Source organism: Aythya ferina (genome assembly GCF_964211825.1).
Source record: "Aythya ferina genome assembly, chromosome: 2".
NCBI lineage: Eukaryota > Metazoa > Chordata > Aves > Anseriformes > Anatidae > Aythya > Aythya ferina.
Genome location: NC_140297.1, coordinates 14,854,769 through 14,878,112, shown reverse-complemented (window position 1 = coordinate 14,878,112; position 23,344 = coordinate 14,854,769). Strand labels below are relative to the sequence as shown.

Sequence of the window (23,344 nt, the reverse complement as noted above, 5' to 3'; positions counted from 1 at the left end):
GTGGTGGGCTCTATAATAAACAAAATACTCACAGAGCATGGCAGACAAAGGTCTGTGGGGAGGCACCACTGCTCTGCCAGAGGAAATCCTACCTCACTGACATGCTGGACTGGCACAAAGATGCCAGTAAGTTCTCCAAGCTCTCTCAGGCAATAAACAAGACATAAAATATTTGCATTTTCAAAAAGCCTTTCCCAAAGCTTCATATCAAAACTAATTTTTCATGGGACTGGACTACGTTTTCATTTTCCAGATCGAAAACTGGCTAACGGATAGGAAACATAAATCAATCTTCAGGATGGAGAGGAGTCAGCTGTAAGTTCCCCCACGGATCAGGGTTGGAAACAGCTTAGGCTGATGAGCAGCTTTACCAATGACCTAGAGAAGGGAGTGAACAGTAAAATCAGTTTTTGGATAAGATACTAAAGTCTTTTTGACAGTTAAATCAACTCCAGAAGGACTTCACAAAACTAATCCAGTGAGGAAAAACAAACAAACAAACACAGCATATCAATTTCAAAGTAATGCATCGAGGGAAAAATGATGCTGAATGTTTTATATGTCCACAGATCCAGGAAAAGAATAGATGTTCGCTTGTTTCCTTTCTTTTATAACAAAACCACTCACTCGAACATTCTCTCACTGATCTGCAGGTCAATTTACTTATGCAGTTGTATGGGCCTTGCATGGGCTGGATTCACGACTTTCTCCACTTTGTGGTATGCTCTGTTTTCAACCGGAGCAAAGATGAACAGACACAGAAAGAAATTTGGGGATCTGTGAGCCGTTCACAAATCTTTTTTTCAGGCAAGTTTGGTAAGACATTAAATCTGTCAATAAAGTGAGGTAGAGAAGAAAACCCATGCAATCTCTCATTTTGAAGAAAATGGTGATGTGCTCTCTCTTAATGGCAGACAAGCGCTGACTGCGTGTGACATGAACAGAGTGCAGACAAGCAATCTGTGCCTGTAAGCTGTCCAGGTTGCAGGACTGAACAGAGCAGGATTCCGAAAGTAACAATTACCTCTATTTTCTTGAATCAGCACATAGTGCCACCAGCTGCACTGATCTGCCTGACAGTTGTGCCTAAGCGCTGCGTATGCATTATGGTGATAGAGCCGGCAGCTGTTTGCCCATACAGGCTAATCATAATAATATCACTAATTAACTGAACACACTGCAAGGAGGCTCCAGCGTTTCTCCTTAAATCTTAAAGCTCCTCAGTAATTAAAAAAAATGTCAACCCTGAGTTAAAGATCCAAAAAAGCTGATGGCCGCATCCTGTGAAAACTGACCTGTTACACACTGGCCATATGGGATTATCAAGTCGATACCATTGTTATTCTTCCTGTTTTTGCCACCATCTGCACAACTTTGGAAATATAACTTAAAGTCTCCCTGCTTATATCATAAAATGTTGAAGAGTCAACACAAAATGTTAATCACAGAGGGCAAGGCTGAAAGCCGTAAACATAGATTGGAAAGGCGTATTTAACTTTTTTGAAAGGGGGTGGACAGAACCTTAGATATATACAAAGCCCAAGCTAACTGTTAGAAAAATGTTTTTGTTGCGCTAATCTAACAACATCCATCATATGCTCACTGTGTGATTTGGGCTGGAGTGGCTGAGATATTAAACAAAGCTTTGCGAGGTTTACACTAGTATAGTCACACAGTCAATGTTATTACTGTACTCTGTAGATGCAATGCAAACGGGAGAACAACCCTAACACTCAGCCTTGGCTTGGAGTTCATTCATAACTACCACTCGCTCCATGCTTTTATCAATATTTACTACAAGCTAATTCACTTGAAAACCTGGACGGGTTATACTCTGTCTCCTGGTGAGTCAATGAAAATTCTTTTGACAGGCAACCCTTCAGTGCAGGAAAACCACAACAGCATAAAAATGCTTTTTACCTTCTGGGAAGTTTGTGGTCTCTTCTGAGTTTACAGTTATGTCAGAACTGATGATGTAAATGATCTCCTCACTACCTCTCTGAAGACTAGATAATACTCCTATGGTGTTTATGTGTGCTGTTATTGTTACTGTAATTGCTTTGGAAGCTTAGTCTATAACATGAGAACTGGTGAAGCTGCATGAGAATAATGCTGGCACAAAAAAGGAGCATCAGAGGTGACATCAGTACATTTTGAAACAGTTTTATGCTCAAGTAAACTATGGACGCCTAAGACTACTTTCTGGTAAAAAAAAAAAAAAAAAAAAACAACAACAACAACAACAACAACAACAAAAAAAACACTCTGCAGCAGAAGGGAGGCAACTGTCCCTGCTTTTCTAAACCAACACCTAGGGATGGAGCCATCCTCCATTCTAGATAAGAGCCAAAGCATGAAGGGGATCACGAGCACATGAAAATCTGGCCTGAACAGAAACCCAAAGGACTGGCACTGTTACACCAATTCTCTCCCCCATACAATGCTTAGGGCTGATTCTGGAAATGAATATTAACAATAAAAGAACAGTATTCACACTACTTTCTTAGAATCCAATTCAAACTCTATTTTACTGAAGAGAAAAGATGAGTTGCAGTTGCCTATCTATCTCAAAAGAATTCGGTTTCATTTTGCAAATGTGAAAACAATTACTGGACTTGAAGCTGGGGGGGGGGGAGGAAGACAAGTAGAGCATTCTTTTTTTTTTTTTTTTTTTCTTCCCCCTTGCTGCTGTTTTTTAGCAGCCAGACAGCAAATGTTTTTATCATCCAGACACTAAGCATAATTCTTTTTTGCATTGGCACTATCACCCCTTGTACAGATTCCACAGGCTAAATTCCCCTTCTGAGACATTTGAGGCTGTTCCGGGGAAAGCTGAGGAATTCCAGGAGGCAGAAGTCTGACCAAGGCCTGCGGTGTGGGATTGACCATGTCACTGGAATGGAATAAACAATTCTGTTGACTATGCACCAAGGGGAATATAATCAGGCTCCATTCCACTAAAACCTTGAATCAACACAGGAAAGGAATCAATTGAACGGGATCCTTGTTTTTGTTATTTTGTGGTGACAGGTTTGGAGAACCGAACGTGAGGCAAGGCATATGAAATATCAGAGAAAAGAAAAGAGTTGTCAGAAGGCAAACATTTTGTTTTGTCTTTGAGAAAAAAAAAATAAAAACCCATTTCTGAGGAACAAGCTGGTAAAACGTATGATAGGGTCTGCCCTTATGAAGCTTTTACTTTTAGTCTGCAAGCTCATGAATTTTCTGCCAGTCAGATGTCATGTATTTTTTGTTCTATTACTAAAAATCTCAGCTGAGACTGTATACTTATCTGGTAGCAGTTACAGGAATATTCTAAGGGGACACATACATACCAGTGTGTCTCAGAAATCAGTTGCTGAATTAAGCATAATTTAGCTACTGCTGCCAGACACGGCCAATATCTGGCGCTCCACGGGAAAGCGACCATCATTTCAAGGCTCAGTCATGAGTCATGTAGTGCTGCACTTCATCTAGGTACCAGCCCACACATCCATTATCTGGGGGTTGAACTGCCTGAATACTCTACTCATATGTGGTATTCATGTAATATGCATAAATAATATTACCACAGTTTTATGTCCATGCAACTTGTGCTTTCATCATACTAAAATATGCAAAGAGTATTGACATTGTATTTCCTTTGGCTGAATATGATGACAGCAAGAATTCCTGAGAAAAAATCATTACCAAAAAATTGTTTCGTAAAGTTGATCACTGTACCAATAACTGAACATCACCACTTCCCAAAATTGTTATGGCTCATCTCACTAACTTATTAAGGAGTTAGGAAATGCACAAAACCCCCCAAAGTAGGCCCAGACAGACACAGCTTCCTGCACTGCTCCTGATACAGATCCATTTCAGTGTATCTAGGTCTGGTTCTAACATCACTTCTTTCATCTCAGAGCACGGCAGACCAAGCTGTGCCACTTTTGCCACGTGATTTCTGCAAAATAAGTTTGTAAATGTCAAATAGATGTAGGGCAGCGAACTATTCTTGATGAGAATGACCATAAATTTTAATGGATTTAAGGAACAAAGTCTTTGGTTCATCATTGCTGGATTTGCTCCAAGACAGAAGACTTTTTTTAAGAGAAGAGTGAACACCTTCCCTAACCTTTCTGAATCAAACAAACAAACAAAAACAAAACAGCCTAAAATATTTCATCCTATGTAGAAACACATAAAATACACCTGAAATTGGGTAGGAGTAAGAACCAATCTACAAAGTAGTCTGCACTCTCTGGGTCCAAGTTCAGTATTCTTGCTAAAACAGGATGTTACCAAATATTAAAAGGTATGAATTATTTCAATACCAGGTGAGAATCCATGTGCCTCCAAACTGGCTTTCCAGTGCTGTGTGTACATGTATTGAAGCTGTGTATAAGCAATCAGGAAGAACTTAATACTTTCAGAAAGACTAGCATCTTTTTCAAACAAGATTTTATAATAAGATATGAACAGGAACTTTTTAAAGATCCATTTTATGCATTAAAAAATAAATCATGCTCTTTCTCCCTAGGTAGGATCAGGGGGAAACCCCTAAACCCATTTGTGCACATCATTTTCTGAAGCATGATACTCAAGAAAAGCATAATACTCAAGGTGAGACCTTGCTGGTGTTAGCATGGGTAAAAGAATGACTTTTGGTTGTTTTAGGAACAGATGCCTCCTTGACCTCCCATTCAACCGCACACTATTTAACACAGAGCATTTCTCCAATGCATCAAAACCATTTTGAAGTCTAACTCTATCCTCCACAGCATCTGCAGTCCTTCTCAGTATCACACGCCCACATATTTCTACTAGAGAGCATTATTTACATTAATCTAGAAGATGAACTATTACAAATAATGAAAACATTTCAAAACATCAACACATTAACATAGTACTGGAGGAGACAGAAGCTGCAAACAATATCAGAAAAAGAATCACTACTTAGCCCTGAATTCAGTATTTGATACTTCCCTGAAACAAAGGCCAAGCCACAACATATTGAAAATCAGAAATAACAGAATTATTTGCATCATGTTTTATATATTCTTTACATAGAACTTTTAATTGCTTAGATAAAATATAGTAATGAAATATATGAGCTCTACTCTTAATTAAAAAAAATTGAAAGCGACAAAGGAGCAAGTCAGTTAACACCAAGTCTATAAATGAAAGATTCAATAGACCTACATAAAAACCTCTAAAGAACAAAAATCACATAAGCAGTGGGATCCAATTACAAAATCAATATAGCTTTATTCAGTGTTTCCTGTTATTCATTGATGAAAATACTCAAAAGAAAAACTTTATTGATCCAGTAATAAGGTTAGCATGTCTAACACTGAATTTCAGATCATTTTGTAATTCTCTCCTTCTTTAGTTCCTCAAATATTATTTTCCTGCTCTCAGAGGAAACATGACATCTCCTATAAACACAAATACCTTAGAAGAAGTTAAAACTCCCAATCCCAATATCAAAAGTGTATTACCTCATTGCATTTACTTATTCGCCTCGCCACAATAAGCTGAATCATTCCTCGTTTGTTTCCTTCAGTGGACATGGACCTTCTTAAGGTTTCCATAGCATCTTGATTTGTTTTGCCCAATAACGATTCTCCATTTACCGCTATTAGTTGATCATTCACTCGAAGCCTGCCATCCTAGAAATTGAAAGGTTATATACCAGTTACACAAAACCCTCTATGAAAGAAGTGAAGTCTTCTGGAGGGAGGGGGAAGAAAACAACCAAAGAAAAATAATCAAATAACTATACTTACTCCTAATAGTTTATAGCCAAGTGAACACAGGTGCAATAGCTTCTATTGCAAGCATTGTAGGAAATGTCTATTCCAATCATTTATAGATTTGCACTTAAAGCTATTATCATAATCTGCACAAATAGCACATTATTGACAGAAGCAGAGACTGCTTGTGTCTGTCATAAGAATCTTTAAAATCTGTTTAAATCATCAGATGCATAAAGGTGAATTTTTGTAGAAATCTATATGATTTGATGGTGTAAATCAAAAATGCTAGTTAAAGAGCAATCTCTTCTTGAACCTGTGTTCATTTCCAAAACAGCCCAATTACGGAAAACAGAGGAAGACAAAGGTACACAGATGTTCCCTCTTACCTTGGATGCTGCTCCACCATTAATAATGGACTTGACAAAGATTCCTAAGTCGGCATGGTTTTCTTTTGACCGATTCCCTTTGACACTCACACCTAGTCCAGCTGATCCAGAGTCATTAAGCGGAACTTCAAATGTCAGGAATTCCCTGGTGCCATCAGGTGTGAGAACAAGCTCCTCTTCCTCTGCTTTCTGTCAGGAAGATTAACATGGGATTATAGGAGAGCATTTCTCTTTGGGAATTCTCTTCGTTCCACAGCTATTAGCATTAAAAAAAGTGCTTTTAAGTACAATGCCACAATATTTTCCACAGTAATTATTTGAAGAAACATGCACAAATACTGTATTTTCAATCACCTCCAACTGACGCCCAGATTCAGAAATATCTTATGCTTCTGCCTAAGTGCTATTCTGTGTGGTAAAATAATTGAATCACATGTCATTACTGAATGTGCCATTAATACCGACTCACACGTAAGGTACCTTTTACAAGCCAAAAATGCTGCATCAGAAATATTTTCTGATTTGAAAACCTACAGAACTTTTAAAATATTATCATCTTTGTAAACCATGGGGAGAAACTATGTGCAAGAAGATTAAATTGAAAAATCACTCATTCACCTCGTTTTGTTTAAAACTAGCTGTGTTAGGAAAAATAGAAAATTACACAGCTGAGATCTGAAACAGCACATCTCTGCTATTGCCAGGTTTAGCATCAAATCCACTTCAGAGTGCCAATTTTCCTGTCTTCCCTGGCTCTTTCCTTCTCTTCTGTTCTCCTACCCATATCTTTGGTTCTTTACTGCCCTCCCCACTCTGTTTTAGCTTGGCTGGGATGATCACAGGTTTTGAACACCTGGAATTATAGTCCCAGCCCAGCCAGTGCCCCTGGCAATAAGGTGCTCAGTGACATTGCCCATGCAAGGAAAGCCATGCAAGGGCAACCTTGCCTTCTTGCCTCACCTCTGCCAAATTCAGGATGGCCTGGCAAGTGCTGTGGGGACAGGCTGCAAGCAGGGGCCCCCGGGATGCCCTAACAGAGCATGGCATGTGTGAAGGCAGCAAGTGTGAGTACAGTGCTGCGGAAAGGTAATGGTGAGCCCAAGTGTGCTGTTATTTTCTCACCCCCATGAAGGAGCAGCAGTAGGAGAACGCCCACCAGAACATGCACGTTAAGTCCCCGTAGTCAGCAGTTCTTCTCTGGAAGAATTAATCTGGCCAATTTTTTTCATAATCTCAGCGAATAAGATTTACTAAAATCACCCCTCTTACTGACTTGGATTTTATACCGACTTTTCCCATGTCACTCTCATCTCTTTGCAAATCTCACTCCTCCTATTTCTCTACTCCCAGACTCTGGGAGCAGGGCAGTACACATCACAAGCTAACTTTTGCCTGCTGAGCCATCCCTGTTTCTTAAGACCTGAGGAAATGCAAAGCTGACAGGCTCTTCTGAAATCCAAACACAGACTACTGCAGAGATGGATGTGAAAGCCATGTGGAGTACAGCAGACTGAGATTATCAATTTGGGCACAAGCATGTTAGTTTTGTCACCATTGACCTAGAAATGCAATGTGAAAATGTCAGATGGGAAGGAAGTCAGATTGCTGAGAGCACTGCAACAGCCAAGGGAAGAAAAACAGGAGCTCTGCCTTTTCCCACTTGGTTAAAAGCATGAGCCTTAATGTGCTCACCAGCCCTTTCCCTCACATTAGACACACACATATACATGTAACCATTTTTTTGTTATAATAAAGAATAATACTTCTTCAATTAAATTTAAAAAAAAAGAACACCATCTCTTGAAGTGCCATAATCAGGTTGGTTTGCTCAGGAATCCCATTTTCCAAACACATCTTTTGACCTTTTAAATCAGCATTATCTGTGCTAGCTGTAACAAATGGAAATGTGCTCTGTGCCCATGGAAAAAATACTGGATTAAAAAAAATAAAATTCCCAAATTTTGGCAAAATTACAACCCTAATTTTCCTGTTTAGGTCACAAAAGCTTCAGAGTACACTTGAGATGCACCTTTTGTCAGGTAGCTGCAGAATAAAGCAACCCAAGCGAGCAGAGCATTACCTTTGAATTTCCATAGCACTGATGACTTTCATTTTCCTTAATAAGTAATGGTAGGAATAAAAGCTAGTGAGCCAAAAGGGAAATAAAGCCAAGGCAGGACGTATGGGTAATCCAAAGAAGCATATAAGCTTATCGGATTTGTCTTTACTACTGTTATCATAATTTTACAATCAATCCCTCCTCTTCCCAGTATTTTCTAATGTTGTAAAAAATACGCAAGCACTTCAGCCATGGTGATCTCCTTTCCAGTGCAGGGAGCAAAACTGCTTCTCCACAGAGTCCACCGGGTGTACTTCTACATGCCAAAGGGTCATGCCTCAGGCAGCATCCCCAGGGACCTGGCTCAAGGCCACTATGCTTCTTCTCTGCACTGAGACCAAGGAGCTGCATTATCAGCACCTACCCCTGATGTGATTCTTCTGCTTGCTTATTTTCCCCAGACTTAAATAAGGAAGCAATCTAATACAGAGCTACAGACACCCGAGTGTGAAGATGAAACTTAATGCCTAAACCTGGAGCAAACTACTCCTTGGAGCTGCACAGGAATGAGCACATCATGTGCATGAACAAAAGAGAGACAAGCAGCCTCCTGGCTTGTACTGAAGCCATGAGAAAATTGTTCAACTCATCCAAAGAATAGATGGTTGTTATTGGGTTAACGCTAGATTATTTAGGGGCTTCATTGGGTACCCACAGCTTTTTTCAACTAAGCCAGCTTGTTTCCCCACCTGTGTCCACAGTTTGGGGGACATGGAAGCCTTTTGCTCTCCATAATCGCCTAAATAGTGATTAGCGCCTAAATTAGCGCCTAAATAGCGCCTGAATAGCATCGTCTGTCAGTATCATATGCCTAAATGTAGATTTTAGAAAGAGAAAGCAAGAGAGAAAATGCACATTTTTCACGCCCCACAACTTCTAGAAACACTTGCGAGAAAATGTGATATTCAAGAACTGAACCATTAAGATTCAAGGACTATGGATATGGAAGTACGGACTGTAATATTTGTACCCCTTCATGGTACCAAAGAAGGTCTAGGTATATATGAAGTATTGAACACCAATTCTATTTCATACAGACCATGGAAGAGAACTAATGTATTGGCCATGAACCTCTAGGTGTGACAAAAAGGAGCCATTCTCAGAGAAATTAGCAGCAAGATTTTAGCCTGATACCTTGACATTTGAACCATGGTTGGGGGGTAGAGGGTGGAGGACAAAAGAAAATGTATTAGAACTGGCTGAATCCTTTGTTAACATAAGTGGTTACAGAAACACTAAACATAAATTTACTCTCCTTAAGAAAACTAAGTATCAACCACTACAAAAAGTAAAATTTACATTGAAATTGTACAGAATATTAAGAATTTACACGTAACAAACCATAGAAATTCCTTAATACGGCATTAAAATGCACAGAAATCTAAAATACACCATTAAAAAATTTAAACTGGGAACACAATCACTTCCTAATTGCAATAACTTCCATTTGATCTCGATATACTCTAAATTAACGGCTTCACTACGTCAATCAAACACCTCAATACTAGTTTCATGATTAGTTGATCTGTGAGAGAAATTTATTGCTTCATACACTTTGACAGACCAGCAGTAAATATGCAAGCAAATTTATGTACTGTGAACCCTACACAACAAAATTCAACTCCCTTAAGATTTTTCACATATTACGTCCAAAACAATTAACAGCAGGACAATATTCTGTTCAAACAGAGTCTGCTGAGGAAAAGGTCATCTGAAATGACTTCAGCTGGATGAATGAAGCTGCTCAAGTATGTAATCTGCAATAAAAATTCGATTGCTGAAAATATCTGTAGGTGATTTTTTTTTTTGCTTCAAATTCATACTTAGCACCAATTTATGCTAAACGACATTTGAGATAAGTTTTTCACTTTTTAAATATAATATAAATATATAGCAAATTTAAAGATAAACTTGATGACTAGAGTGAAATTATGGCAGTGTTTAGATATATATGGAGATTTAAAAAAAAAAAAAAAGATAAAAAGGGGGAAATTACTTTCCTCTTCTACATAAGATCAGTTTCTGATCTCATTAAAAAACTTGATATAATCTTAAAAATTACATTAAAATGGACCTTGACACTAACGGTGCAATAAGCCTATTTTATCATGTTAGTAACAGCATCTCCTACTTATCCTTTTATGTTTTAAACACTACAAAGAAATTTCTTGCTTGGGACTTCTTCCCTTTATAAAATCCCATCAGGGTTCAGCTGGTGAATAAGCAGCATGAGATGGGTGAAAAAAAAAGAAAAAAAAAAAGAAACCTAACAGAAAAGAAAAACGTCCTCCCACCTAACGGGGGAAACAATTTTCAATCAATCTGGGACAGGTTTTCAAAGTGGCTTGCTGCAGCTACAAATCTGGCTGCATTCTCTACTGAGAAGTTCATTCTCTTGCAAGCTTAGACATGCTGTCTTCTCAGCAGCTATTAAGCCACTGAAACTTGTCTGCAAGTTGCTTTGTGATTATGTGTGGAGAAAAGAAATAAGTTAATCATGCGACTCTAAGCAAAAATCCAATGCAGTGCTGTTTTCTTTCACAGAGGCAAATAATAAAGCTCTGCATCCCACACCTAAGGAGAAGCTGTATTTCCATACAACACAAATGGAGACATTTACAGGGCTCCTGTATAAACACATGTATGGCTGTACATACACAAACACATCCTTTGTATATAATGATCATGTTCATGTGATAGATTAAGTAACTATAGCACAAACCCCATCTAATGCCTCTGATGACCCCATCAACACTACTTATTTTACCAGCCCTAAATCTTTCTCTGTCCAGTCTTCCCACATTACAGCCCTAAGCCTATTAGCCCTAGTTTAATCCTTATTTTGTTGGCCTACCCAGCTTTTGCCTCACAAATGTGTCATTTTGAATTTGCCTGACTGGAAACCCCAAGTGCCTGAAAGGTAAGTTTGAAGTTCCAGGGCCCACCAGGTCAAAGCAATGTAAGTTATACAAGTAAAAGGAATGGAATATGCAAAATCACAGATGTACTCATTTGGTTCCAATAATGGGGAACCAGCCTAAGGTCACAGCCCTTCCCAGGATAGTTTCAATCTTGGTAAGATTTTAACATAGTATTCATTCTTTATTCCTTTCTCAAAAAGCACCTGTGAAACTGAGAAGCCATAACTCCCATACATTAGGAAGCCAGTAAAATCTACCTCAAAATTATTACAACAGAATTCTTATTTTGAAGCATATGTGACATATGCAGGAGAAAGGAGATGCCAGATAGGCATTCTTGGCATCAGAGAGGACTCTGTTTTGTCCTCCAAGTCAGGCAGGTGACACTGCTGTGGCATCAGGCAACCTTCTAAACCGAGATACACAAAAACATGGCAACACTCACTTTTATCACATGGCATCACATATACAAACATATAACATTAGTATCAGGCAGCTTTAAGGAACCAAAACAACAGTTTCATTGGTCAACAACTGTTTTATGGGGCATGATGTTTGCTACTCTTGTAAATGTAGATGTATTACTGCTGGAGGGACTGAAAACAGAGCAATGTAGGTGGCCTGTAGCACACCGCTCTGACTTCAGTCGAGGCCTCTCCTCAGGAGGAATTACTGAGAGCTGATGCATCCCGGTGTGGCTAGGTACTAAAGGTAAATATAACAACAGCAGCTCATTCAGATTTCAAACTGGACCTCCAGCAAAGAAAAGTCTGCCTCCTGCCTCCTGATCATGTAGCACCACACACATTCCAAGTTTCCATTTGAGTTTCTTCCAGAAATACTACAAAGCCTTTTATCATTCTTTCCTTTTTTTTCCCTTTTTTAAATCAAACACTTGTGTGTTGTGTTAAAGGCTACAATAGCCTAAACTGTCAACTTACCTAGTTTATAAAATGATATCAGGTGTAAGCCAACTAAACAACTAAAATTCTTATGCCTGCTTTGTCATTTAATTCTTCCTAGGTTAAGTATTTTAATCTCCCATACATTAGATAAACACTAATGAATCTTATTTGCACGTATACACTGAGACTCATTATTCATATTAGCTAAGTTAATAAGTCACATCTGGCGAATACTGCACTCTTGTTCAAATCAAGCAGCAGCTGCTAAATATCAAAAACTACATTTGAATTCTAAGATTTTATGGGAAATGTGGTCTGCTTTAATTTTAATCCCATCAAGGAAAAGTTTTTTGCATATTACATGTGGATTAACTTTGGTACGTCTTTATATGTAGAAATGCTAGCTCATGAAAATACTGAGAAACAGACCTGTAACATTTCCAGTTACATCCATTCTAAGGATTTAATTCAGTACCAAAAAACATGTTCCGTATTCAAAAACATCTCTGGTTTAATGCTTTTGATGGATTAAAAAATGGTTTAGGAAAAAAATATATATTTTTTTTTCCAAAGCACAAAAAATTCCAGCATGTGATTTTTATTTAGTATGAAAATCAAAGCTTTGCAAAAGCCCATGTTTAAGTGTATCCACATGTTTGTTATTTATCTATATGAGAACGCCATTGCTTGTCTATGCTAACATTATTCTTCCTAATGCTAACATGCTGATCTGGGGTGTTGTAGGAACTGTTTTAAGCAGTTGAAAATCTATGTTTAAAATCAACTGATCAGACCGCTAAAACTCTTTTGTTCATTATACATTTCAGAATTTCATACAGGCAATAGTCTCTTGCAGTTACCCTAATAACTACCATTTATTAAGGCCACCAAACCCCACTCCAAATTGTTGTTCCTACTCAAACTTTGCGCTCCTGCTGTATGCTCTGAAACAAACATGCAATTGTAATGCTAACCTCTTTTTTTATTATTTATTTTTTACAGATGCTTATCCTGGATAAATGAAAACCAAGGGATTAGATACACAGCAGGTGTCTGCTCTGCCAGAAGTCTATAAAGCCATACCTCTCTGCACTATCCCTTGTTCCAGAAAACCCTCAATACCCAACACAATAATGGCACAGCTCGCTAAAAATCATTTTACTTCTCTTATTGGCCTATTGGCTGTACAAGACCAGAAAGACAAACGAAGCAGATACAGAGTGTTTGGGAACGCCAGCCAGAACTGGGAGTGCCCCATGTCTCACTCCTAATTCTCCTACAGAACGTCAGGCAACCATGGCAAACCAGTTCATCTCACTATTTTCCCAGGATTTAAAGGCAAGGAAGAATTAACATCAAGCACCTAAAACCAACAGTGCAGTAAAACAAGCTTTGCACGTAACCAATGAGTGTCCAAAGGCTTAAATAGGAATTTTAAGCAACAACATGAACTTTGCACTGCCCCAAGTTAAGCCAAGTGTTTGGAAAAACCCGTGACCTCAGTGCCTGTGGTAGCAGATGACCATTAAAGGACCTGGGGGCCCCTTTCAGTCTCACATCCTATAGCTGTTGTTTGAATTGTAAATACCTTATACAGCCAACTTCTTATTGTCCAAAATAACTTGAGGCTGTCATGTAGGAAATAGTGTAATAATGGTGAACAACTACGTGCACTCTTGTGGGGCTTCAGGATGGCTCTGTAGAAGCAGCAGTCATAGAACCTCAGTGCAGGGACACTTACATTGGCTTGCATGAAACTGTCCAGCAAGTTTTATAAAACTAAGCATTGAGAAAATGGCTAAGGATGCATTTCACTCACAGCTCACTCAAAGAAAGACTGTTGGGGTGCATCTTCCCATGTGCCACAGTCACGTCACAGCCCGGCTACATCACCGAGGGTGACAGAGACACAGCTCTGAGCAGGAGGGTCAGTCCCAAGCACAGCACTCATTACACAGAAGTTTTTTTGTGGATTATCCTTGAACATTCCAGGAAATTCAAACTACTCAAAGAGCATTCATAAACACAGTCCCTCAACTGCTGTTATTAATTATTCACAACAAATTATGTCTCAGCTCAGCTCATTAATGCCCCCAGAAAAAGCTATTTAATAATGGAGTACCTCCTATGGTAGAAGACTCAAAACACAACATTATCTTGCAGAAGATTACACATTTGCTCTTTCTTTCATTTGATCTGTTCCTTATGCCACATCTTGATGAAAAATAGAATCTATACCCATTCAAAATAGTACTTTGAATACATTGTAAGCACCCTTCTGTCTCACACCGTTAAAAAAAAGTATAAAAACAATCAGCTCCTGTTGTTCCTAAACATCACAGAGGAAACAACAGCGTCGGCTCCATGAACATCCAAACCTCTCCTTATTTGATAAAATCATGCTGTACCTAATGATATCAGCCCTGCTGTTGGTGTTGGGTGAATGTGCAATTTTGGCTCAATTTTTAGGTGTTTCAATCACCTGTTCTAGCAACAGAAATTGATGAAACTTTCCCAAAGGAGATTCTGTATAAAGAAATGTTACATTTACTAAGTGATACAAAGCTGCTATATAAGCTGAAGTTCTAAGCAAATGCCTAAAGATGAAGTGATGGGAACTTAACTGACAGCTTTTGAAAAATAGAGCTATGGGTACATATATTGTACATTTTTTTTGCAAAAAGCAATCAAAAATTAAAACAAAACAAAACAAAAAATAAGCCACACCCAGAACACCACTATTTAAAGCTGAGCACTCATAGCACTTTTTCCCAAGACTGATCTCCAAGGATTTTCCATCCATCACTCAATATAAATTTTGTTTTTGCAGGCATTGGCTGGTATATCTCTCATAATGCTAACAAAAATAGTTGTATACAAAAAGTGTACAAAAATGATTATGCATTAGCTGTGACAAAATGCCTCTGACCAAGGCAGCTTTATCACCCAATTCCAATAGGTGGTGAAATTCTCACACAAAAACCATAGCTAATTTACTCAAAATCATACAGAAAAGTCTATGGCAAGAGCAGCAAGTGAATCCAAACATGCTGTGAGGTTTAGCTGTAACATTATCCTTGGGTTCTGAAAAAAACATGGTGAGCAAAGTGAAATTTAGATAATAATAGAAGTATCAGATGCTCAAGTTCAGAGGAAAATAAAAAGCAATCACATTTGCAATTTCTATAAGGGCTGCTAAACATTTATATATTGTTCCAACACACCAACCGCTCTTGTTGTGTCACTGTTAGGAAGCCTGCGCTCACTGAAATTCATAACATTCTGCTCACTTACAATGATTTGACAGAGGAACAAATGAGAACAGAAAACTGAAGCTTTCCCATGCTGCTGAGTGCAGCAATCGTCAAATGGAGTCTGAATCCCAACTTTGAATCTCCCTTTATCAACCGACAACACTCCCTAGAAAAACTTCCATATATGATAATTATTATTTTTCTAGCATTATGCTTACATGGAAGTTAACTCACCAGTCTGAATTCAGAAAACAAACAGTAAATGACAATTGTAAAAGCAAAATATTACTGAAACACTATTGACTTTCAAAGAGTATGAGGAAAAATTAATTGGCAGATGTTTTACATAGCATAATTAACAGTTCATTTCAATGCTCTGTAACAAGATTAAGATAATTATACTTAGAAACAGAAATGTAATAATGATAAATTACTAGTTTTCATATTACGGTCAATCTCCTACGTTCCAAATAATCACCATGTTCAGAAATAGGTGCATCTGTTCCATTTTGTCATTAGCTATACAAATGGTACAAACTAGTGGCTGGGTGAAGCAATGCTTTCAAATGTGATACAGGAGATTTCCGTGCATCAGAAGTAAACTGAGTGCCTGTTCCAACTGTCAGCAAAACACAACGTAAAAACATCAGTACTGTTTTCACGAGGTCACACATACTGGGTAGAGCTGAAAATACATTAGCAATTTGCATTGCCTATGGATAACTGGAGAGCAAAGCTTAAATTCTGCAAGGTTAGCACATTAAGAAACCCCCTTATTTATGGAAATTCATGAATGAGAATATGAGAATGTGTATTCCATGGAGGTGTACAAAATAAAAAGCCATATGCTTTCTTGGATGGGCAGTTACAGAGTAAGCTACTCTCAGTGATTTCTGGCCAGAAATAAATTAAGAAACTAATTTTCAAGGTTTTCTTTTATTGTATTGTATTCTAACTACTGCATTCAAGTGCCATAATACTTGTATAAATGATTTCAAACAAGCAGTTTCATGAATGTTACCCCTGAGTGTTAATAATGTACTGACAAATTAGGCTTTATATTCTTTCATTGATATCTATTCTATTCTGTTCTATTCTGTAATATATAAATTTTATTCAGGCCTTCCATTTTTTCTTCATTTTTAATTTCAAAGGTGCATTTTTCTTCTATTTCCCCACAAAGATATATCAAAAACAAAACCGAAAAAACTACAGCTATTTTGCCTTTAAATTAAAAGCAGATTTTTGTACTTCACCTCTCTCATTTCTACAGCTTCACTGCTTTCATCAAGCTTTTCTTTTTCCTTTTTTATATTATTATTTTTTATTTTTTTGCTTTGCTTTCAACTATATCAAGTCCTTGACACTTGGAGACTAAAACCGCACAAATAACAGCACATCAGAGCAGGCACAGAAATAGAAATTGCAAGATTAGAAATCTCAAAGACGAGAAAAGTAGACAGAGAAGGAATAAACAGGGATTGAGACACAACCAAAGAGAATAAAGGCAAGGAATGAAAAATACTTAAAAAAAATAAAATTACCAGGAAAAAAAAAAAAAGAAAAAAAAAAAAGAGGACAAGTGTGTGACTGTATTATTAATGTGCAGCTGAGAAAATTTAGTTCTGTAGAATGGTAGTATCGCAGTTATCCAAAGCAAAGGAAATTGGAAGGAGGGTTGGCAAGAGCAAAAGCATTGTGCGTTTTAAACACTCACTGCCACCTTTAACATTCAGCCCATTTTTTTATTCCCACCCAGGGGCAAGCAAATCTAAAGACATGTACTCTTCATACTACTATTGATCGCTATTGCTTTAAGCTTTTAAACAAATTAAAAAAAAAAAAAAAATCTCACCACATAAAGATTGAAAAAAAAACACACGTTATACAAAAACATTTTTGTATTGATCAGCTTTCTGTCTTCATACCCACGCTGTATGTCTCCACATGCTTCCCAATTCACTTCCGTCTTTTCAGATCTTGCTTGAGTTTTCTGGCTGATTCAAGCCCAGTTTTTCAGCAATCCCTAGCTCATAAACTCCCTATTGCTCCTGCATAATCCCCTTGATAAAACACAATTTATGGCTCACATTTTTAGAGAAAAAATGAGTGTCTTATTTTCTTTTGGACTTTTCTTAGATGAAGTGAGGAGGTTGGTTCAAAAAAATAGAATTTCAAAAATTCAAATATTTCAAAAATTCAAAGAATTTCACCATGGAATTTGTTACAAACAATTAATTTTGCAACAGATGAGCAATTGCTTTATATAAAGCACCTATAGGCAACCTGCCTAATCATAATGAGGTTTGGGGGAAGTATTTCAATATAACTCCTAAAATCAGGACACTTTGATAAGACTGCACCCACAAATTATTTTCAATTGTACTCAATTACAGGCAAAAATGCTATCTTGAGCTTTGATCTTTGATCTCTTCATATATCAGCAGTACATGGCAAGAAACTATGAAGATAAGAATACGCATGCACTGATGAGATGTGCTAAAAAGATACTGTAAGGCATGTCAGAAACAATGGTACACTCATAGTTTTGCAAAGCCCTTGAGCTGATGAGTTTCGTACTAGAGGCTGTATAAAGAAAAAAAAAAAAAAAAAAAAAAAACACATGGAAAGATAAAAGTATTGCTACTTTCAGTCCAAAGTAGAATGTTACATTTTAGAGGTAACATTATACTGGCCTAAAAACAGTATCAACCAGTGTGCCCTAAACTGAGACGACTGCTCTTTTCCTAAACTTGATTTAATCTCAGATACTATCTCACTATTGCTGGCAATGTACTGCACTTCATCTAGATAGATTTTTCTGTTCTTCAGCAGCTTTTCTAACAAATTTCAAATCCCAGCATGAATCTTTTTAATTTCTCTGTAATCTAATTTATTATTTAATTTTGAAATAGGTGCCTAATTGAATGAAGCTTCCTGAATTATGTTTTTAATTCAGATGTCGTATACATTTATGGTAACATATTATTGTAATATCCTCTGTTAATACTTCTTTTAGTAAACATTTTTGCATGTTAGCATAAACTGTATTAAGACTGACCTTGTCCCGGTGACTAAAATTAAGTATATAAACAATTCACAGCCTCTGATACTTCACATGCAACCTGTTACAATCTTTCAAGGGTTAAACTTGATACTACTTCCCTGTAGTTTCTTTAAAATAAATAACAAACACCAGTTTGCTATGAGGGTACAATTCAGACTTAAACACAAACTGCTTAATTTCTCTTTTTTTGCATCTCAAGTTTGGTCATATAATCATGCTTTAAACAATTAGTTCCAAGAAGTAACCCAAACTAAGAGTCCACTGTTATCATTCCAACTTTAGGCTTCTGATTGTATATAAAAGACGTAATTTCAAATAGCACTTGAATGTAGATAATAATTGAATTGTACGTAATATTCAAACAGTATTTGAAATTACATAAAAAATGCATTCAAAATGTAAAGCTAGAGAGAGCCATCTACAGTATATAATGTGAAAGGAGGATCTGTGAAACTTTGATGGAGAAGTGCCATATCAATTTAAAAACATTTGGGAGTCTTCCAGTATGGAAAAGACAAAGCTCTTACCGTTTCCTTTGGAATTTGTGACTGGTTTTGTTCTGCATTCTAAAGGAAGTAAAAAAAATAAATAAGAACATGGCTACATACGACATAAACTATCTACTAACAGGGGACTAAACAAAGAGGTCTAATTCTGACATGAAGTGGTAAGGGAAAAATGAAGGGTGTTGTCACACTCCCTGATTCAATTTTTTTCCAAATTTGCACTAAAGGAGAAGTGAACAAAAATAACCTCCACTGATCTTGGGCCAGTGCAACTGACTTTATCTGGTTACGAAGGAGGTGGCTATCTGGCTAAGGAAGGATCACAACTGCTCACCACCATTTTCTGGCTGGTGGAGTGTTCTTATTCATGGATCCTCCCTGGCATTTCTCTTCTGCTTTGAAAGCTTCATAGAATGACCTCAGCAGTCTAGATGAACCGTTTCAAATACTTTAAACAAGTACCTATTTTTGAAACATCCATTCTCATTTTAATAAGGGATTTCCCTTTAGAGTGCATTTGAATGATCCAGAATAACAGAACTGGGTATCCCAGGACAGGAGGGAGCTTTCAGTCCACCATTGGTGGCACACTCCAGTACCCTGCATTCTTCATTTGTATCTCAGGGCTCAAAAGGCTACATCAACACATCATTGGTAAACCTTTTTGCATTCTGCCAAACAATTTTGGAAGCACGTGTAAGGAATATTGCTCTTCCAAGCCCACGTCCACTCATATTAAAACCCCTTTAAAGACCCAGGAGCCACCTTGCTGCTGGCTGGATGATCACTTTCAGGCAAACCAGCCATATTCTATTGTGCCAAGATGAAAACCTAAGACTTATTGGACATTTTTGCTTTGGACTGTCTTGCAGGAGATTAGAATGGTTAAGCTCAAAAAACATAGTTGTCAAATGTTAACACAAACATCCAGTTAGCTTTACCCAACAGCCAATAAGAATAAGAATAAAAAATGAAGGTGTCAACTACCATGTAAAGAGCCATATGTAGCAATGGACATAATAGCTTGTAGGGTACAGGAGACTAACTCTACAAGTCAATCTCCCTTTGCCGATATTGAGAGTTTATCTCAAAAGCCAACTAACCCAATACTTCGGTGGATTCACATAGTCAGTAGCAAGCTCTACAGAAATCCTTCAGAGCAAGCTATGTTTAGTTATGTGAGGTAATGACAGTATTGAGTTAAACTTAATTGCAGTAATCCTCAATCCTTTCATAAAGGAAGGAGAAAAGTTTTTTAAGAGAAAATGTGCTTCTCACATTGATGTGGACAAACCCTAATATATTAACTATCTGGCATTAGGTAACACTGGAAGCAATAAAATGCCTGGTATTCTGGAGAAGCATAATTGTTCTTCCGGGTCTCACTGGTAAGAGTTGACTCCTGACAATTTGATTTTATTCCCTGCTTCCACATTTTACTCACTCTTGCTATGATCTGTACTGTAGAAGCTGCTACACTGAATGGTGGCTCTCTATCACACACGCAGCTCTTAACCTCACAATGCAAAGATCCCATACTGACCTCAACGGGCTCAGTTTAACATTCCCATAAGTTTTATATGCAACTATACTTTTCTTTTTTTTTTTTTTTTTTAAAGTCCCTTCCAGACAATTATGGCAACAAAATTCAAAGACATTAAACTTCACAACTCTCCTGAAAGTTTAATATCTTCATTTTACTTATAAATAAACCCAAGGATAAATAACTTTTTGAAAGTCATTCATGCAGCCATAGCCAAAAACATAAAATCTAAACACCTCTTTTATTGGGATTACTATCTGTACAAATGTTGGCAAATATAAAATGGTTTTAATGGAGTGTTCCTCAGAAAGGAACAGCAAGTCCTGCACTTTATGGTACAGATAATATCAAATAACATGATTTTATGTGTATAGTTTCTGAGACACATCTCATTAAGATAATATTCAATGCATACAAATGTAGAAAATGTGACAGCAATAGGGGAAGGATGGAAAGACAAATTGTTACTAGGTGGCCAAAGAAGGTTTGTATGGGAGAAAGATGAACTGCATGATTTCAGATCATTCCCCTCCCTTCTCCAGTATTCATTTTCTTTTATTTTGTACATAAAGCTAGTAAAAGTCAATGAGAGGAACTGGATGAAAACACTTTTTTTTTTTTCTTTTAAGATTATTTCTTACCAGAGAAGAAAGAACAGCCCTCATGATGGGTTTTAATTCAACACCTTTCCCCAGGAATTCTGCTCATGCTCTTTGACAACTGTCAGCAGAGCACACCTAACATCCCTTCTTGTCAGACTGCAAACAAACAAATCCTTATGCAACGGAGGATCATCACACACATATACTGTCAGATCCTCACAATGCAATTTGTTCAGCTGGAGCTATGGAAATGTACTCCAGTTCAGATCTGACCCTCTGACTACTTAGTGAAGAGCCCACTTCCAACCTGACACAGCCAAGAGGAGATCTGGCTTGCCTGTGTTGATGTTTGCCAAACTAGCCGAGAGTATCACCTGAGCAGCAGCAGGGAGGGTACTGAGGTTAAACTCACATAAGTGGGCTGATGTGCTGTTATATTTAAAACTAAATCAAGTACTACAATGGTTATAACCCTGCCATAGTTGCAACATACCTTTGTTCACAAGACATTGAAACAAATGTTAAATTATGCATTTAACTTCCTTGCTTCAATATAGAAATAATATACACAAAATTAAGACATTTTCTTACTTCTAAGTTTATTTAGAAAACTTTAAAAGCATTTTCATTCACCTTTATGTAAGATAGCAATACTGTGAAAATTACATCATAGGAACCTACAAACAGATTGCTTTCACAGTTCCAGCAATAATGTAGGGCACAATATGACTTCAAATAGTTCAGTTCTCCTCATTTTATGACAACTTTCACTTAACTTTATCAGTATCTTAAGTTATGTTCCAAGAATATTAAGCTAAAATTGTGGTTCATTTGCAACCTTCCCTGTCACTTTGACTTACTAGGTTTAATTGTAGCTTTGAAAAGTAAAAGACTAATGTTAAATGTCTTGATATGGCCAAATAAAAATTCATTCTTTTTGCATTCAAAATACCACAAATCCAATAGAAAAATTAAGCAATCTATTCATCACACTAATATTTGTCTATCTTCTTATGATAATGCAGCCAAATAATTTATTTTTAGAGCTATATATAGCTATGATAATACAAATAATAAATAACTTCAGAAACTTAATTGAATACAGAACAAAGTAAGACTGCTACATTCACAGTCTACCTTTTCATAACAGAAATTATCTTGAATAATTATCAGAGAAATATCTGTATACACTATGCAAGTGGAACAGGTAATGTATGAAACAGTACGAAACATCATTTTATTTCCATTTCACGTAAATTCCTCAGAAACATTTTCTGAATTACCCTGCTAAATTAATAACTGCAGGGTTTCCATTCCATAGAGAGATTGCAGCTATATTCAAAAAAGGCTACTATTTCTTATATATTCCACTTTTTGATAGAAAGGTATTTACATATCCTGTTTTGGCATAATATCATATGCACTGAAATATTTTAGTGAGCAAGTAGAGGGATGAATGGCAAGCTTTCAAACATAGATTTGCCTATGTGAAAGATATGAAATAATCTGCTTGTCTGCATGCAACCAAATAAAGTTCATCCAGGAGCTTCTTCTCTAGTAAACATCTTCACTCAAAGTAAAACTCTCACTTATACATTATTAACAAATATTTAATTCCATAACCAGATCTCAAAGAGGATAAAAAGCATTCATGTAAAACATCCTAAATAAAGCAAAATACCATTTTTTATTGCTTATATGCAGTGCTGATCATGCATGTTTACTAGTAGGTGACCAGATCAAATCATTTGCTCACATTCATCTAAATCTCTTAGCTTCTCTCTATTTTACGCACCAGTTCCCTTGGATGGAATGTTTCTTCCTGTCGAAAAATCAGAAGGCTGACGGTCCCTCCCATCTTGGTGCTTCTCAGCAAGGACACAACTTCTTCTTGAGTTTTGCCTGTTAAATCAACTCCATTTACCTGTGACAAAGGAAATATTAGAATTTGATAAGACTCTGGAATTGGAAAAAATATAAATTCATATAGAAAATACAACTGATTCTCCTGAAATAGTAATAAAAACTCACTGAAATAAATTGCTCATTGGCTCAGTATAAATTCCATTTAATAGAAACTGCAGTAAATTACAAAACTAAATTACCCAAATAAACTCAAACCATACTTACTTGATCTTCAGGAACAGACCACCAGTCCTTTGTCTAGAAATATTACACAAACCTAGATAATAACAGTGGCCAAAGAACTACAAAAAAAAAACAAAAAAAAAAAAAAAAAAAAAAACTCTTCTATGAAACAATTGTATTTAATCTGACCTCTTTCATGGTTGTTTTCT

The 23,344-nt window shown here is 37.0% G+C and overlaps 1 protein-coding gene across 11 annotated transcripts in view; it reads right to left on the bottom strand.

Moving 5' to 3' along the window:
* Window positions 1–23,344, bottom strand: part of PARD3 (par-3 family cell polarity regulator) — a 445,907-nt gene that overhangs the window by 174,026 nt on the left and 248,537 nt on the right. For 7 of the 11 annotated variants that reach the window (XM_084507955.1, XM_084507956.1, XM_084507948.1 and 4 more), the window contains 4 exons: window positions 22,843–22,971; window positions 18,924–18,962; window positions 6,131–6,319; window positions 5,487–5,657 (listed from right to left, as the gene is read on the bottom strand). In XM_084507955.1, the coding sequence (XP_084364081.1) occupies window positions 5,487–5,657; window positions 6,131–6,319; window positions 18,924–18,962; window positions 22,843–22,971 (528 nt within the window). The remainder of the gene's footprint in view (window positions 1–5,486; window positions 5,658–6,130; window positions 6,320–18,923; window positions 18,963–22,842; window positions 22,972–23,344) is intronic. The other 4 variants (XM_084507958.1, XM_084507950.1, XM_084507957.1 and 1 more) reach the window with 1 other exon arrangement.